This window comes from Physeter macrocephalus, chromosome 2 (genome assembly GCF_002837175.3).
Source record: "Physeter macrocephalus isolate SW-GA chromosome 2, ASM283717v5, whole genome shotgun sequence".
In the NCBI taxonomy this organism is placed as follows: Eukaryota; Metazoa; Chordata; class Mammalia; order Artiodactyla; family Physeteridae; genus Physeter; species Physeter macrocephalus.
The window spans coordinates 48,305,453-48,325,398 of NC_041215.1; the positions used below are offsets into that span (position 1 = coordinate 48,305,453).

The 19,946-nt window shown below is 35.6% G+C and overlaps 1 protein-coding gene across 1 annotated transcript in view; it reads right to left on the minus strand.

Moving 5' to 3' along the window:
- LRP1B (LDL receptor related protein 1B) overlaps positions 1 to 19,946 on the minus strand; it is a 1,933,320-nt gene that overhangs the window by 778,659 nt on the left and 1,134,715 nt on the right. The window contains exons 16-18 of the mRNA XM_024122386.1: positions 11,485 to 11,625; positions 6,958 to 7,083; positions 321 to 437 (exon numbers count right to left, since the gene is read on the minus strand). Coding sequence (XP_023978154.1) covers positions 321 to 437; positions 6,958 to 7,083; positions 11,485 to 11,625 — 384 coding nt within the window. The remainder of the gene's footprint in view (positions 1 to 320; positions 438 to 6,957; positions 7,084 to 11,484; positions 11,626 to 19,946) is intronic.

Genomic DNA, 19,946 nt, shown 5'->3' on the forward strand with positions numbered 1-19,946 from the left:
CATTATAGACATAAGATTAATAATAAACATTTGAGAATGTCCTGTTAGCCTAATAATAACCACCTCCTACTAAAATCTGCAATGCTTGGATACATTTATTTTAGCCAAGGATATGGTTACTGCCTCATGAATGGGACATATTCTGCAGTGATCATTAAAGTACACACTCAGGCCCAAAAGGCGTAATAAAAAGTAACAGATCTTCTGCCTTGTCAACTTGTATTTATAGAGAAATAAATAGCCTTTTAAGAGAGATTATCGTGATAGAATCTTCTGTTTGACGCCGTCTCCACTAACAGCATGTTTCACTCGCAACTTACCACAAGATGCTATTTCGTCGGTCTGGTCCCCACAGTCGTCTTCTCGGTCACACAGCCATGCTCTGGGAACACAGCGCCCGTTTCCACAAGAAAACTGGTCCACCTGGCATGTTCTGGCTAAAGTGATCAATTAATGTAAAAAGAAAAAATTTAGAGGCCTTTTGAACAACATTAATGATAAAATAGATCATGCAATAACCCTTTCACACATAAGATGTTACATTGCTCTATTACATATTTTTAAAATAAACCTTTATTAAATTTTTGGTAATGCCAGCTTGCCTGCCTTTTCTAAAGTTCACATGCTTTGCCCTTCAATTAAAATGAATGCTAAGTGACAGGATATTCTGTAATCCTCACACACTTCCATAAACGAAGCCATGAATTCATTATTTTACAATTTTTGCCCAGCACATGCTTATGAATACATGGCTGAATTAAATTTCATCCAACTTTTAATTAACAAAAAATAATTTTGCACAGCCTTTGCCAATAAATCAAGAAACTTGCTGCAATGTAGGAGGAAGGATTTGGAGCTATCAGGGTACTGCTTTCCAATTATGGGGTCAGAATTGTCTTTGTCCTCTAACATTTTCAACGCATTTATTTCTTGATCTCCAAATGATTTCAAGTATGGATCAACAACGCAGAAAACATTTTCTAAAACATACATTTAGCCTTAAAATGGATTTTTTAAAGCTTACTTTTAAGCACAGTTATATAAAAATGTATGACTTTTTAATCAAAGTATACTAATGAACTTTGCTTTGGGCTCTCTTAAGGGTTTCAATGAACACACACAGGGAACATTGCTTTCTCTGGTAGCTGAAGGCAGTGCTTTAAAATTATTCAGTGAAGGGGTTATGTTCTACAAGGGGTTTGATTGCCTTCTTCTATTATGATCAGATCAACTTTTGAAAGCATGAGAGCCTAGATAGCTTCCCTAATTCTTCTCCCAGGTGTTAGTTTGTCACATACTTATTTTTGTTATTTATTTATTTATTTTTTTGGAGTATAGTTGCTTTACACTGCTGTGTCAGTTTCTGCTGTACAACAAAGTGAATCAGCCATATGTATACATATATACCCTCTTTTTTGGATTTCCTTCCCATTTAGGTCACCACAGAGCACCTAGTAGAGTTCCCTGTGCTATGCAGTAGGTTCTCATTAGTTATCTATTTTATACATAGTAGTATATATATGTCAATCCCAATCTCCCAATTCATCGCCCCCTGCCCCAGCTTTCCCCCTTGGTATTTGTATGTTTGTTCTCTACATCTGTGACTCTATTTCTACTTTGCAAATAAGATCACCTATGCCATTTTTCTAGATTCCACATACATGCATTAATATACGATGTTTGTTTTTCTCTTTCTGACTTACTTCACTCTGTATGACAATCTCTAGGTCCTTCCAAGTCTCTGCAAATCGCATAGTTATTTTTAAATGTTTGATTTTCTTTTTTTTTTTTTCCTTCTGTCACTCTGAGCTACAAACCTGTTTTCCTGAGTTATCAGTATACCAGAACTTCTTCTTTTTACTGGACCAAAGGAAGGAGTGGGAAATGTTGGGGACACTCAGACCTATCAATATTTGGGTGAGATAAAGATTGGACAGTTGAGGAACAATTAGGGTCTGAGTTCCTGTGGCTATGATTATTAGAGAACATTGCTTAGTTTATAGATGTCCTCTTTTTTCCTGGGCTTGAGAATCAGAAGGATGTGTTCCTATTTCATCAAAACACCCTGTGAACTTTAATACTGATGGTTGGTATAAAATAGAGTATGGTTCAAAGTCATCTGAACACAGTAGAATGGGTTTCCATAAATTAGGGTTTCAGAGGTCATTTAAAATAATTTCTTAAAAGTCATATACTAGTTATTTCCTTTAAGAAAAGTGTACTTGCTATGTAAAGATGTATACCTATTTTGGTGAATATTTAAAGGATTACTTGAGAAAAACAAGTGAAACATTTCTGGTTTGGTTTGTTATATTAGATTGGATATAGTGTTTCTATTCCCAGTGGCTATAATTAGAAAGACCAGGAAAATTGTTACAGTATATATTTTGCTTTGATTATGTGGATAAGGGTCCTGAATCTAAAATAGTTTATGTAATATCTGATTTTTCCCTTTTTACAAATAAGTTGCTTTAGATTAACAGACTTAAAGGAGTCCAACAAACACATATGATTCTGAAGTTTTCAATGTTGAAATTTTAAAGTAGGGTTCAATATTCCTGTTTTATTTTATTTTGTTAATCCTATGGATTTTCTGCTAAATTACTCTAACATTTAGGCTAAATCAACAAAGTTCCTAGGTAATTTTAACAAAACCATGCCTACTTGGAAAAAAATAAGTATATATTTGCATTGGCCTATAGAAGCATGAAGATGTTGGCTTTGGTTTACTTGGTGGGAAGGGGAGGGCATAGAGCTATGAGACAGATTATTAATTTTTTTCTTACATGTCTCTGTGTCGTTTCACTGGTTGCAGTAAATACTTTTTACCTTTTGAGTTTTAAGAGAACTTTAATAGGACAGTTTTCTTTTCAATTCTTCCTCCCGTCTTTCTTCCATCTCTCCCTCCTTCCCCCTTCATTCTTTCCCTCCCTTTCTTGTTTCTTTTGTTCTCACTACATTTCTTTCTTTCCTAAATCTCTCCTTTCCTCCCTCATTTCCTACCTATTTTATTCCTTCGGTCTTTCTTGTTTCTTGCTTTAAAAAAAAGATATTATTATATATTTTCATCTCCATTAAACTCTAATTGACCCATAATAAGAGTATATTAAAATTTCCAATACAATGTTTTTCTGTTCGATGTCCTTATATCACTCTCCTAGTCATTCGGGTTTAACTCTAGCAAGTTTTCTCAGATTGTCTTCTTTCATCAGGACTGCTATGCTGATTAGAGAGAAGAATGAGAAAGGATTCCTAGAAACCTATCTCACAACATGTATGACCTACCTCACATTGTTATGGGATAGGAATTTGTGTGTCACTTCATTAACTCAGATGCTTGAACAACTTATATGACCCCTTATTTCTAAGAGTATTTACTGGCTTATTATAAAATATATGAATTCATTGTCTTTTCTAATCATGGAGAAAATGATCTGCTTAGTCTACCAGGCAAATTTAACTGATTTCAGATAAGAAAGATGCTTCATTCCATAAATCTACAAGTACTATCTGTCTATATGATATAATCAGATTGACTAAATTATCACCTTTTAATCACTAGATTTGTATCAAGAAGGCACAACCTTTACTTTCTCAGTTCTTGTCCCCATCAGTTCTGAGTTAGTTTGGAGGTGAGATTAGCAGAGCAGCCCCAGAGGACTCTAATTTTGTAGCAAATGCTGCTTTAATGAGGAGGAAGTTTACACCTCCTCAGTGGAATTGTTTATTTAGCAGTGAATCAGAAATTCACTGTCACAATGTGATTTTTTTCTACACATAACTAATTATGCTTCCCCTGCAGTCATGTAGCAGTGAGAAATTCCACAATGCACAGGAACAACAAGGAGGGGGAGAAGAACAGAGCTTAACACATTGTTCCTAAACTTTACCTGTGCTGTATTTTAATCAAAGCATTCCATTTAAACAAAACCTATGTCATATAAAAATATACTCTTCAGTTTCTCCTGTAAAAAAGTCTGATTTTTTTTAATACACCAGGTTTTCTAAATGCAATTCTATCTGTCTAGTTTGAATTTAGTTAAAATTTGTGGGGTGTATGAGAAGAACAAATATTATGTAATCAAATCAGAGTTCTATGCTGTGGGGAAAAAGCTGGACTGAAATGGCCTAGGCGTGAAGCCACAGATCATGATGATTACTATGGGGAAAAAAAAAAATTTCAAATCTAAGTACTTCTCATCTTTGTCCTCTGGGTCTCCCTCAAAAGTAGGCAAAAAAAAAATTTTTTTTTAAATTAAAAAAAAAAAAAAAAAAAAAAAAAAAAAAAAGGTCTTCCCTGGTGGCGCAGTGGTTGAGAGTCCGCCTGCCGATGCAGGGGACGCGGGTTCGTGCCCTGGCCCGGGAAGATCCCACATGCCGTGGAGCCGCTAGGCCCGTGAGCCATGGCCGCTGAGCCTGTGCGTCCGGAGCCTGCGCTCCGCAGCGAAAGAGGCCACAGCCGTGAGAGGCCCGTGTACCGCAAAAAAAAAAAAAAAGTAGGCAAAAACATTTTGTTGTTGATGGAGAACAACTCCCAAGCCCTGCCTATTAGCTCTGTTCTGCCCGCTTTGCATATGCCGTTTCCCTTCTAGGCACACTTTCCAACACTCCACCCTCTACGGACTTCACCTCACCCTCCACAATCTATGCTCATCAATCACTCATTGTTCTTTCAGTAAAATATTTCTATCATCTAGAAAAGTATCGGGAATGATATCATTAATACCTGTTTGTCATCATATAGCTCTATCAAATCTTAATATTTTTCTATATTTGCTACAAATTTTTTGTTTTATTTAAAAAATTATCTATTATAGTTACATTTGAAGCCCCCTGTGTAATCTTTCCCAATCACATTTCCCTCTCTCTTTTAGAAAGGTAACTATCCTTAATTTTTCTTTTTTCATTTCCATACATATTTTATCCCTATATTTATACATTTGTAAATCAATAAGTACATATAGAACTCTTTTGTATTTTCATATTTCATATGAATGGCACTGAATTGTTTATATTCTGCAACTTTTTTGGTTAACGTTGTTAAAATTAATTCCTGTTGATATTTGAGTTCTAATTTTTCATTTTAATTATGAATAACATACTATTATGTGAATATAACAGTGAATATATATATGTATATACATGTGCATATATGGAGATACATGTATATATTTCCTTTCTCCTGTAACGGGCATTTGGCTTGTTTTAATTTCTCACTATTACCAGTGTTAAAGCAATGAAATTCTTATTCGCATCTCTATGTCCATAGGTATTGGAGTATAAACCTAGAAATAGAATTACAGACTTGAAGGTATGCACATCTTCACATTTATTGGATTTGGCCAAATTGCTTTACAGTGTAGAAAATCAATTTTTCCACCTTTATCCACCAAGAATGTATGATGATTCCTTTTTTTCCACAATCTTGTTAACACATGGTTTTATCAGATTATTTTTTCTAATTAAATGACTTGAACTGATATTTAGTCATTTTTCTTCAGCTTTTTTTGGGTAAGGCTTAGCTTAGACATCCCCTCCTTCAGGAGACCTTCCAAGATAGCCAAAGACTAATTAGTTGTTCCTTTACGTGCTCCCATTTGAGGGTCAACTTAGCACTTTGAATACTGCATGGGAATGGCCTGTTTACATGTCTTTCTCCTCACCTTAGCTCTTAGCTTCTTAAAGGAAGGTACTACGTATTTTTCCTCATTCTGTTCTCAGTGCTGTGATAAATATTTATCAAATTAGTAGATCCATGAAGGATAAATCCCAAAGAAACATAATAGAAAATTGGCTTCCGGTAGGAAAGCATATTCTTTTAGATATAAGGTAGTCACAATGCCAAAGGCTACAGGATAGTGGAGTAAATTACAAAATAATCCCCTTATGGGAAATAATTTATCTAGGATACATATCCATGTACACACCTATATCTAGAAATGTATAGAAATGGCCCAGCCAGGGAAATTATCTAATGAATTTGCTATATTTTTCCAATATAATGAGCTATATGACCTATTCATTTTGGTAAAACAAAATGGAAATACATTGTAACATGACAACATAGTTTTCAAAGCTAAAAGCCATATTTATTTTTCTCTTTGCTCTTTTTATTCAATTTGTAAAGGTGTACAGTGACCATAATAGCTATCATAAATATACTGACAAGAAGACCTAGTAGTGAATGGCAAACTCAGCAGCCGTCACTTAAAGTGGCACTTGAGGTGCAAGCAAGTGGCATTCTATTTTCTAGTGGACTGAAGGCCTGGAGTGGCTTAGAAGTCTTACTAATTAGGATAGATTGTTTTATTTGCTCTTATACATAGCATTTTCACTTTTACTACTATATCTAGCTAGTCAATCCCTAATCCTCCTTTAAAAATCACATAGAATGAGAATGTGGCTAGGGATTCAAAGATTTACTGCAATGGGATAAATTATATGGAAAAATAAATAGGCTTAGTGGTGTTGGAACTTTATTAAAAAAACAAAAAAAACAACTATCCCACATAAATAATATGCCAGGAACAGAAAACAATTTACAGAGGTATTCTACAGCAGACTAAATAAAATACATAAATTATTTTTTCAAGGTTTAAAAAAAAAACGTAGTTCTCCATGTGAGATGGCCTACATCACAGTATACTCAAGAACTTCTTCCTCCATTGCCAAGTAAGATTTAGCAGGGACAAGTCTTGTCCAAGTAGTGTATCAACAGTCAACTCATATTAATAGATAAAGAGCCAAATTACTTTGGAAAGCAGAATCATACCCAAAGATTAAGTAGGAGATAATTTGTATTCTAGCCTTTGTGGCATCAAACTCTGAATTCATTTACTACTGCAAAAATCAGATCATCAGCACTAGGAAAGTCAGCTTAGTTCAAGGCATTGACCTGCATTTTTATGGAGACTAACTTTGCAGGAGATTTACGTATATATCCAAGCAAACATTTACCTGCGCAAGTTTGATTGGATTCATCTTCATTACTTCCACAGTCATTAGCTCCATCACAAAGCCATCTTTTGGGGATACAGCGATTATTCTTGCATTTAAACTGATCATCAGGACAGCTATGATTGACTGGGGTGAGGCAGGGAGGAGAGGAGAAGTAAGTTGAACAATTTAAAACTGGATAAAATTATGATTATTTTAAGGAATAGTCATGGAAATTTTATGGTAATTATAATATTATAGTAGAATTAGTCTATATCTTCTGTCATTCACTGTCTCATATTTTATACAAAATAATAACATTCTAGGCTCTATTAAAATGTAGTAGTTTTACAGAAAATATTAAGGAATTAAAGTTCAGATAAAGGGAATATACTCATTTTTCATGTCTACAGCAAAATCAACTACATCCGCTAAGTCTCTTTTCCCATCACTTATCATAATAGGCGATTGAACTTCAGATTTTCTACCAAAAACATTGAAAATTAACCTCAAATTTTAATGTGGAATGCAACAAGTTGTGCCAAATAATTTAATCATATATCAAAAATATTTGTGTTTTTTTTTTTTAAACCGCACATCCACTTCTTGAAACATTAAATAAGCCTAATTTTGTTATGTTTTGCTCAGTGTTTTCTGGGACTGGAAAGAAAATTCGAAAAATAAAAATGCATCACTTGTGACTTGGAGTTGATGCTAAATATAAGATCCTGAATAATTTTAATAACAAAAATAATCATTATGAGTCTTTTCCCCTAATATAAACAAATAAACACGCAGCCACAAAATATACTGAGGACATGACCAACCCTCATATGGGAAGTTGAGCACAGCTAAGGATTAAATCTCCAATATCTAAGCACAACAGGAGGCCATCTTAAAGTTAACCTCCTGTGATTATTTGTCCTGCTTTCTGGAGGCTAAATTCCTAACTGAATTGGCATGATCTTCAGTATTTGTTTCATAACTTCAACATTCTTTCTGAAGTAATTTTCCTTGTGCCCAGTAGTTGCACTTCTGTATGATAAAAATAAATGTTGGTACTAGTTTTATTTAGAATTTGAAAAATAGCCATTTTATCATGCTATTGCATAGAAAATGTATTCCTTTCTAGTCAGTTTCTACAAAACACTATTTATTTAAAGTAGCCTTAGTGATAAAGTGGTTTTATCACTTTTTGGAAGTTTTTATTCATACAAAAAAATAAATAAACAGGAAGAAAGGGCCTTAGGGCCTTATGTTTTCTGGTATTTGAGCATGATTAACATTTTCTACTCACTTCAGGGACTTTAGCAAGAATAGCTGCTCAGGAGGATAAAAGTCATCCAATATATTAGAGGGTCAACATTTTAAAGTATTAACATTATGCATAAGCACTTCAGTGAAGCTTGATCAAAGACCTTTGCAATTTTCACAGTGTTATAAATGGGAGGTTAAAAAGGAGGACCAAATACAGTCCATTGTCTTGTGATTTGGAGTTGAGAAGTAAAATGATAACAGAATTCAAGGTCGAAGTGTATGAGTACTTACAATAAAAAATAATCCCCTGAAATGAATTATGCAGTGCTGAAATATTAACCATGGAACCCCAGGAATCTAATGCTGCTCAGAATCACAGCAATGTTTAAAGAAGACACCATACTGCTGGGAGGTGGCCAGAGATGTTTAGTTTTCCATTGCCCCATGTATTCAGTCATTCATTCATCCACATGCTAGTTGCTGTTCTAGACTCTGAGACTAAAAAGATGCTACGTCATAGTGTGTCTCCTCAGTAAGTCTTCTCATCTATTAGATGCATCAAATAAGTAAGCATAAAATTGCAATATGGTTTGGCAACTACCATAATAAGAGAATATCCAAGAGATGTTTAACTCAACTGGGCTGTATCGAGAAGGAGATATTTGGTGTTCAAAAATGACTTCCCTATGGAGGTAATGGTAAACTACGGTGAACTCCATAACTGGGAACAGACAATGCAATATCACAGAAGAAAGAGAAGGACATTTTTTAGAGATTTACATGTAGTTCAACATGACAAGGACAAAGAGGCTAAGTGGATACATGATAGACATTTAAAGCTAAAAATGTAAATGTGAGACGTAACATGAAGTGATTTCTGTGGAGTCAATAGATTTTAGAATTTATCTTGTTGGTTATGCAGTTATTGAAATGACAAGATTAAATTTCATTCTACAAATACCACTCTGGAAGCAATGTGGAAAGTGGGCTTTTTAGTTAAGGGAAGAATAGTGGTAGGAGTAACAGCAGGGCACCCACTGCACTCATCTCAGGTAGGAGCCTAATTTATGCAGTGAAGATTTAGATGAGGTAAGGATAAAAAATTAATTACTTAAGAGGTAAAAGAGATGAGATTTATTGATAGAATTGAATATGGACTATACGTAAAGTAGAAGACACCAGGAAAAGGCCATGGTGTAGGTTTGGGTGATGTGATGAAAATAATGAAAGAAAAAAAATACTGACTAGGAATTTTAATATTACAGTTAACAGTAGTGATGCCCCCTATACTCATAGAGGAGATGAGTTTCTTTGTGAGTTGGTGAAAAGAACAATCACACAGAACAGGGACCTATAGGATTAATTCCTAAATACTGTGATGAAATATCTGCACTCTACTCGTGCACTCTGTGACTATGCAAGGAGCTGATACGCAGGGAGTATTCACTGTAACCATGAATAAACACTGAGTCATGAGGAATGAGGCAATTAATCTAATGAAGGGGGAAGCTGGGGTGAAGTGAGAGTAGCATCGACATACATACACTACCGAATGTAAAATAGTTAGCTAGTGGGAAGCAGCAGCATAGCACAGGGAGATCAGCTCGGTGCTTTGCGATGACCTAGATGTGTGGGAATAGGGAGGGTGGGAGGGAGGCTCAAGAGGGAAGAGATACGGGGACATATGTATATGTGTAGCTGATTCACTTTGGTGTACAACAGGAACTAGCACAGTATTGTGAAGCAATTATACTCCAATAAAGAGCTATAAATAAATAAAACATTGTTTGTGTTAAAAAGTAGGAAAGAAAATCTACCCTTACATGAAAGGCTCCTCCCACTCCAAAATTTTTGGCTAATTGTATCAATTTAGTATTTAACATTTTATTTGTGGCACACTTTATAGAGAATAGATAGCAATAGGATTGAAAATAAGTTCATAATGTTGAAGTCAGAGTCCATGTTTGGAAATTAAGAGAAAGTAGTATTAGATTTATGTATTAACTACAATTTATGTATTATGTATTTATTATTTTTGTGTGTGTGTGGTACGCGGGCCTCTCACTGCTGTGGCCTCTCCCGTTGCGGAGCACAGGCTCTGGACGCGCAGGCTCAGCGGCCATGGCTCAAGGGCCCAGCCGCTCCGCGGCACGTGGGATCTTCCCAGACCGGGGCACGAACCCGCGTCCCCTGCATCGGCAGGCGGACTCCCAACCACTGCGCCACCAGGGAAGCCCTGTATTATTATGTATTTTTATACAATTTGAAGATATTTTTAAAAGTCCATATTCTTTGAATTTTGTCCCCAAATTGTATGCTATAGATGCTCAAACCAATTTTGTTCATTTTTAACAAGGAATCTTTAAAACTTTATTTTTATATTCTTGATTGAAATAAAAAGGAAAATGGAGGGTTGCCAATTAACTCTCAATTAGTTTAGCTACTTTAACTGAAAAAATGTATTAACTGAAAAAATAAATCATTTTCTTTTAAAAATAATATAAGTCAAATCAAAAGACAAAAGATAACTGTCTGTCACATACCTCTCTTCATATAAAAATATTTCATATCTCTCAAAACCATTCAGGTAGTGATTCTTATCAAATGTGTTTTCAAAAGTTTACTCTAATCTGCTTCTCAAATTGTTTTCCTTCCATATTTGTAGGACATTTCTTCATTCCTACCAGCAATATGAAACTATTCCTATTATAGCAAATGATAAACAGCTAAATAGAAGCTAAAGGGGAGAAAAATCAAACCTTTAATTTCTTTAATAGTCTGAGTGTCCCTGTGTGTTTCCTACTATGTACTGAGCCAGTGAAGTTAGGTAGTAACATATTCCAAACCCATGTCTGTTTCCTTGGATCATCTTCAAGGCTCTGTTGCCAAGGAGCAGTGGAGTGGATCGTGACCTTCTGTACGAGTAATTCTGCCTTGGGGGGAGTTTAAATTGATTTTCCACATCTTTAAATTCAGAGATCCGAAGGGTCTCCTATAGCAACTTTCTAACAATGGTACGGTGGCGCTGACAGCACAAAATAGGGAAGAAGAGAATTTCTGGAGCAAGCAAAATGGTAATATTCAAAGATGGGAAAGGATGAGAAGAACAGTGCTTTAGAACTATGCAAGGGAGATAATCTAAGGTCTAATCTCCATACAAAAGGATGACTGAAAAAAAAAAAGCTAAGTTCAATCTGCATCAATGATATTTTTAGATTTTCCCAAACTGCTTTGATAGTTCACACACTCAAAGACTCAGAAAGTTTTAACATAACTTGAAGGAGAACATACAGCAACTGACTGAATCTTCATCACTTCCATCTAGACAGTCATCATCGCCATCACATTTCCACCGAGCTTGGATACAGTGTCTGTTTTTACAGCGAAATTCTCCAGCTTTACAAATGTGAGGTAATTCTTCTCCAGGATTAACTACAGTTAAAACAAATCCAAGGTATATAAACAATACTAGATACATTCAGTTCATTAAAATGTTTATTTTGTTATAATAACAAAATACTGATCTCATTTCATTTTATAGAGAATATGAAAACATCTCAACATTGTAGTGGTAACCATCTCTGGAAATGAGAAAATTTTAGGTTTTTCTGACAATAATTATTCTACTAAGAATGCTAAAAATTCATTTTAAGCAACTGTCTCCAAAATAATAAATAATAACAACAATAATACAATACCATCTTATATTTATGTTGTTTGTAGTTTTACTTTTTAAAGAGCTTTTATTCATAATCTCAGCTGATCATCATGACAACCTATGAAGAAGGCATGGCAGGGCTTCCCTGGTGGTGCAGTGGTTGAGAATCCGCCTGCCGATGCAGGAGACACGGGTTCGTGCCCCGGTCCGGGAAGATCCCACATGCCGTGGAGTGGCTGGGCCTGTGAGCCATGGCCACTGAGCCTGTGCGTCCGGAGCCTGTGCTCTGCAACAGGAGAGGCCACACAGAGAGAGGCCCGCGTACCACAAAAAACAAAAACAAAAAAACAAAAAAACAACAACAACAAAAAAAAAGAAGGCACGGCAAAAAATTTTACTACCTCCACCTTACACATAAGTACACCAAAAACTAATCAAAGTAAAAAGACAAGGGAATAGCACACAGCATTGATGGCTGTATTTACTTCATTGGTCTGCAAGTGGAAAAAAAAAACCAAAACTCAGGTGTGGTTAAGTATTCAAGGAAGTATTAAGTTAATCAAAATTATTATATACTCAGAATCTATGTTCCATATATCCCATGTTCTCTGATCAAATGTCAGAAATTCCACTGACTGGGATTTATTCGCAAATTGGAAGTGTTGCTATTCTTCTGTTCTCTTTGAGTGGATTCAGTAGAGTCTGAAAAGTGAAGGGAATGTGGCAATGGTTAAAGTAAATGATTTGTATTTCTTGGACTGAAAAAGGTGTTGAATTACCAAAAGCTGGTTTATTACTAGAAGAAACAGAAGCCAAATTTTCCACCCCAGTTCTGATAGCCTTCAGCTTTATTTTGGGTAACTGCTTTGGACTGATGAACTGTCACAAAACCTATATGCACTCCAATAATAAGGAATAACGAGAAAACATATGTGGTTTTTCCAGAACACTCTGTGTTTCACTCCCTTAACCCTTACATTTTCCCTGCTGCAAATAATGGAAGAGGGAATGTGACGCTGAACCATAACTGCAGAGAATCTGCTTCAAAGAATTATGCGTGGGGCTGGGCAAGGAAACACGTCCCATATAATCCAGATTCTTATGTAAGGCCTTAAGGGTGAAAAATAAGCAGTGTGGTGAATGAAATATTCAGTTAGATCAAAGCTAATCCTATGTGTCTTCTGTCTCCTCTCAGACAAGAGGACACTGCATACAGGAACTGACAGTAATTCTTCCTCCGTGTTTAATCTTTTTCAACAACAAAATGTTGAAGCAGCAATTCCTCTAATGTTGTCTTTCCATAAGGTCACTTGAAAGTAACAAATTTTGTAAATATACATATTATATATATACATATTCCTGTATATACATATTCATATATATATATATTCAGAGAGAGAGAAAGAAAGAGAACCAATCTCAAATAGGAAATTGCAATAAATAAAAACAAAAATGGGAGCTCATTGGGTCTCCTATTCAACCCCAGGGTGCCTTTTTATAGCAGCAACTGGGAATGAGTATGGGACTCAAGACAAAGTGGAGGTGTAGGGACTTCCCTGGTGGCACAGTGGTTAAGAATCCGCCTGCCAATGCAGGGGACACCGGTTCGAGCCCTGGTCCGGGAAGATCCCACATGCTGCAGAGCAGCAAAGCCCATGTGCCACAACTACTGAGCCCACGCTCTAGAGCCCATGTGCCACAACTACTGAAGCCCGCATGCCTAGAGCCCGTGCTCCGCAACAAGAGAAGCCACTACAATGAGGAGCCTGCGCACCGCAACGAAGAGTAGCCCCCGCTTGCCGCAACTAGAGCAAGTCTGCACACAGCAATGAAGACCCAACGTAGCCAAAAAATATATAAATAAAATAAAATTAATTTATTTTTAAAAAAAAGGACACACATTAAAAAAAAAGGTGGAGGCGTAATCTGGGATGCGTCTGACCATCTCTAGGATCAAGCTTTTCTCTCAAATCTCTAGAACTGACCATTGATAACATGCAAATTTCCCTTATTTTGAGTTTTGTTTGTTCAATTAGACCTTAAGATCTTTAAGGGTGGTATAGTTTCTTCTTTTGACTCTATATAAGCCCAACTTAGAACTGGAACTAGTAGTTTGATTAATTTCTACTGTATAATTATTAAGCCTAACAGTCAATAGTCTCTCAGTGTTTTTTAAAAAAAATTTCCATCAGACAAGAAACCTGATTTGAGATGTCACCAGCTTCCTCGCCACTTAAGTTCAGCTTTAAGATTTTCTGTAGTCTCTCTATAGTTTACTCCAAAGAAATAGTAAGTCAATTCTGTTGTTTCATAGCTTGAGGATCGAAAACCCCAAGAAACCATTGATTCTCTTCTGATAACAATCTTACCAATTTAAAAGGCTTAGCTTTCACGGGGTCATTTGATCAAATAACTCAACCCACAGATGTAAGGAATGATCAAAAATATCCACATACAAGAGTGAAATTATAGTTTCTTCTGAATAATTATATCTATATTTAAGAAGATTCGTTTGTCTACGGAAAGACAAACTACCCTAGAAAATTGATATTTCTAAACTAAATATTGTTTAACGTAATCAATTTAGAGAGAAGGTCTGTAAGTCCACTTAGGTTTCAAATGTTTTTCAAGTGATATGTCGATCAGTACGGAAGAAATGCAAACAGGAAGAATTTCCAAACTTGCCTTAAACATTGTTTCAAATGTATGTGGGTGGGCAGTTATTTTTAAATGTTTGCTCATATAAATGTGAAAATTTTCAAAAACAGATGACAGTGATGTCTAAGGTTTCATTTACATTTTTCATCATAGGTTATGAATAATTGCTTGAGAACCAGTAGAGCTTACCTCCTGAGATAACTTTTTTATATCTACTGCATCTGATAATGATTTATATCAATGTCATTCAAACATATCAATATCACTTGTAACAGCAGTTAGGCATTGCTTATACCTGTAATAACAGATGTATTAAAACATATACAAATATTTTTGACGTTTTAAAGTTTGTGTACAATTATTCTAACCCCTGTAATTTGTTGGAGAGGCATTTCTCCATGGTGTTTCTACATGTCTTGTGTCAGCTTTTATTCTGGACTGTTTTTCAAGGATGTTTATGCAGCTAACAGCCTTGGAAGATTGAAGTAGAGCTTCCTTTCAGAGCAGAGAGCAAATTTGGTCCTTGACTAGGATAGTAAAGATAATGTCTCTCTTCAGGGCAAAGGTTGGTCCTCACATGATGTGGAGGTGGGGTAGGGCAAGAAGAACCAAGGTGCACATGAAACTTCAGCAACCTGCTTTGCCATGAGTAATAAAATCCTTTGGGTCTGATCAAAGGATTGCATGTCTTCTGTCTAAATCTATGAAACGCTGGTGGGCTAACATGCTAGAATGCAACTGGGGGAAATTTCAGACTCTTCATAATAGTACAGAATTTTTTTAAGATACGGATTCTGATTTTCAAAGTCTCCCAGGGCATGCGGCATCATTAATGTAAGCCAGCCCTAACCCAAGTCTCCCAGATGGAATCAGTCGTTATATCACAGAGAAACCATGATATCAACTCTGCCTAGGTTTGCTCAGGATACATAATGGTAAAAGACAGGTTATTTTTGAGCCAGCAATGTCCATTATCACAATAAAATTTAATGTGATAGGTGGTAATCTGGATAAGATGGCAGTTTAGACATCCCAAAGCATGGTCTCTTTCTCAGCGTTGACCTAACTGTAGAACTGTGACGCAACATCATCTATCATAAGACCCTAGCTGATGGCCAGGCAATCTACCAACTTCTGCAAGAATCAACAAGATGATGAAGCAAATATATCTGGCATCATTAAAAGAGGGAATAGCATTCATAAGAAAATAAGATTAGTATTCTGTACACCTGTACAAACTTCTATAAAGGAGTTATTTTATAATTAACTTTCACACATCTAGTTGTTTTCATGAGGTCTTTGAATGTAGGAAGGATAATGCCACATACAGAACCGAACAGTGCCTAGAACAGAACTAGTTGTAGAGGAGATGTTCAAAATTATTTGTTGCCCAACTTACTGGAATTAACAGAGACTGATAATTCTACATTACAGCCATTATTGTAATGAGAGATTCTACCTCTGGAGACTGAATAAATACTTCAGGAAAACACTATTACTTCAACTGTCTCAGCAGCTAATGCTCTTCTCCTTTCACTCAAGTACATGAATGAAGTTAGCTTAATTTAAGGGAAAAAAAAATGATATGTAGCTAGAAAGAAAGAAAGAGTGATAAAGTTCCCCCCCAACCAAGAAAGCAAACATACAGGAAAAGCTCCATGTATGTCACTTGCTTCCAGTGCTTAATGTGACAGAACCCATATTGCACTTGGGTATGTAGGCACAGCCAGAAAGTGCTTTCCATATATTAACAAATGCTATTCTTACAAGCCTTGCTTCAGAGTTGTACTTTGCACTGTAAATTTGAAAACTGAATTCAAAACCTATAATTCTACAGCCAGGGTCACTTCTAGTAAAAATATTACAACATTATCTCACCAGGAAGAAAACTGACAAAGTAATAAACAATCCTTTAATTTAACCAGGACCAGAAATAAAATGACATGAATCATGGCATGCCTGGCAAGGAACTGCCATTTCTCACACATCCTATGATACCTGCTGTTAGAGCAGTGGAATTAGAAGGTCTCTGCATGACTTGTCAATACACTGCCAAGGGAAATATGCACTCTAGAATTAATTATTGTCTTTGGTAAAAACTGCTAGAGTGACTGCTAGAGCTAATGTCGAGATTCAATGAGGTAAATGAATAAACCTTACGAATAAACCATTTTTATTTTATTTTAGTTTTGAATCATCTATTTGGATCTCAGCTCAGTGACTGGATTTAATAACATGTATCCCTGGCCTTGTTTTAATAAGCTGTGGTGCCCAAGAACAAGTGTCTATATTTCTAATTTTGCTTTTCTTCTTTTCAACCTCAGTGTGGTAATCTATTCTAAACTGATTCTTGTCTCCTCTCTCAACTGATAATTTGCTTTTGACTATATCATAACAGCATTAGTCCCAGGACAAAAATAATAAAGTTTCCCTCTTGTCCTTATATGTTTCATATTATGATATGTTTATTTGCCTAACAAACTGCATCTTGCATTTTGGGAGTACAGAATTTCTTAACTATCCCTTGATATGAGCAGGGAAAGAGAAAAACCTAAAAGAAAACTTGAAGTTGTAGTTTGCTGGATGACTCTCTATAAGATTGCCTATACTGGAAGGCAGCGTGAAAAATGCTGCTATGGTTTTGGAATTTTCTCCTTTAGATCACAGCAGGATGACTTTTCATTAGATAGAGTGGTCTTCTGAGCAGCTAACCTAAGTGGTACATAATCTTCCTATGCACAGAAGGCCATAAATATTCATCTGGATGCGGCTTCTAAACTTTTTACTGCCTTAAACTTTTTATTACACATTTGAATGCATATATCCTAGAACATAAGGCTTGTCACAGCTGAACAGATAAATGGCTCAGCCATGGTGGAGCACTGTTTTTGACGAGTAATGTATCTGGTGTTCCAGAAGGTGAAGGAGGTCACAGAGTACCACTGACATATAACTGTGCAATGCTACCCTTGGATGACCAATATTTCGGGCAATGTTTAAGTTGCTTTCTTGGGACTAAGGCATATTGGAAAGCTCTGTTCTCTTTCTTTTTCTGTCCAGGCCACTAAAGAGGAATTTAAAGAATTACTATGTTACTGTCTCATTACTCTAGACAAAATTATGCTGCTATTTAAAAAATAATAGTGACTATCATTTTTTAATTTTTTTAGGAGCTTAACTTCCTTTCTCAGGATTACTCTTGTCCTCATTTATTAATTTTCTATGCTGTGATTTTTCCCTACAAAGGCATCAAGATAAATTTTTAAAAAACCTCACTTGATAATTGATCAAATGGCTTTCCATATGCTTCTCCAGGGCAATAAGTTTCCAGTTACTATGCTACACCAGGCCTCATTTCTAATTCTGAGAAGACTTGACCATGACACACGAAATTCACAAGGACAAAGAGTCCAGCCTACTCTCATTCTTGATTCCTTCCAGGCATGGCATTAGAATTCACCCTCAGTCAATCATGTAACATGCCAATATTTTTTTGCTGGGTGAACGCCTCTTCTGGCATTGCCTTCTGCTACAAATTCATTGAGAAACAACCGTTGGTGTTTAATTCTGGCCTGACCATCTGCCAATGGGTTTTTGTTCATTTGATGCCAATTCACTGAGGATGACTGAAACCAATGGATGATCGTATCTCAGTGGTTGCAACATGTATTTTTGTTTTGCTTACATATTTAGATTTAATCCAGATTAAAGAGTTAATCCAGTTGAGACCAGTTCACAAAACTATAATCTAGCCTGAACTAAGTCAGAAGCCCAGAGAAATCAGCATTAATGAGAGGTTAGTGACACACTGATATCTGTTTTGCACTACACTCTGCAACCACAAACTCTATTTGTAGTCCTTTTGCACTTTTAATTTCCTCATCTGCAAACTAAGGCTGAAATTTCCTTATAAAAACCTTTACTAATGCATAGAAAGTAGAATAATTTATATGAACACACTTTGACTTCTTTTCAAGAAATGAGTTACTATAGTATTTCTCTTGATTTTTTCCATTATATTTGAAAGGAACCTAGACAAAATTGCATGCCATATTAAAAATCTAGTAAAAATTTTGACAACTAAATGCAAAAACAAATTCTCAAATAAAAACTCACCTGTTTTTGTTGATTTAACATTGTTTAGTGTAACAACTATAGGTAAAACAATCTTCTTTTTTAATCCTCTTTTTTTGCATTGGGATTAACTCATCAATGATTTATAGGTATTAAAAAGACACTAATAGTCTCAGAAAACCTTCCTTTAATTTTCACCAGACATATAATCACATGTGAGCTATCATAACAAATCTCCTAACATCAGCTACATGAACAATATTGTGTACGGTATTTCTTTACAAGCCAAAAGTCACCTAATTTTTATTTACACAGAGATATCCAGTGATAAATCTTTTGTATAATCAATCTCAATATGCGCATATATAGGCCAACTCATAAGGAATCTGTAACTTTTTAATGGGGAATAAGAATGAAGGCAATAGGAAATATAATTTGGAGGCAAACAATACAAGTAATTATGACTCACACAACTAAAATTAAAGAACTAATTAGAAAATTTAAAGAGTAAAAACCATCTAGAGATTAGTACCTGATGTATAAGCTCTCCCTCCAAATTCCCATGATGAAAACAAAGATAAAGAATGAAAACTCACAAGATCCTTGAGAATTCAGCCTCTTGATCATTCTATTGACACTATCTTAAGTGAATTTTGATGTTTTTGCAAGACCAAGAAGACTAGACTTAAATATTCAATCAGAAGCCTCTCTAAGTTATACCACTAGAAACTGAATAAGCTTGTCTATTTTTAGGTAGGAAAAAAGGCCCTTTGCTCCTCCAGTACTGACTGTAAGGTCTGTGCCTACCATAAAAAGGAGATACTGCAGTGCTACTTTCCGTCCTTGAGAGGAATTCTGGTGCTACAGCAAAGGCAGGATGAGACCTGGTGGAGGTCCACAAAGGTTACTATCTGTGTGTGTATGTGCGTCTGTATGTGTGCATTTCATCTGTTCAAATGTCAAAATCATTCAGCTGGAATAGCAAAGGATCTCATTTTGTACCAGAAAAATGATCTTAGAAGAATCTGTGGGAGAAATTAAACTATGAAATGTAAACATAAATCATACCATTTATCCTGATAACTAACATAAGATTTAATCTACCAGGTGACTGGACAGACTTTATGCTATTCAAAGCAATGCTTAATCCCTGTCTATTCCCAAACTATGGGTCTTGGTAGATCTCCTCTCTTCTGATGCAAACAACAACCAAATGGAAATTACTAAATAATGCCACGGAACAAAGGAAGGGATACCATCTGATGAATCAAAGAAAGTACACCTCAGAGAATTATTTTCTACAGGAAAATAGGAAAATATATAGGCAATTTTTTTTTTTTTTTTTTTTTTTTTTTTTTTGCGG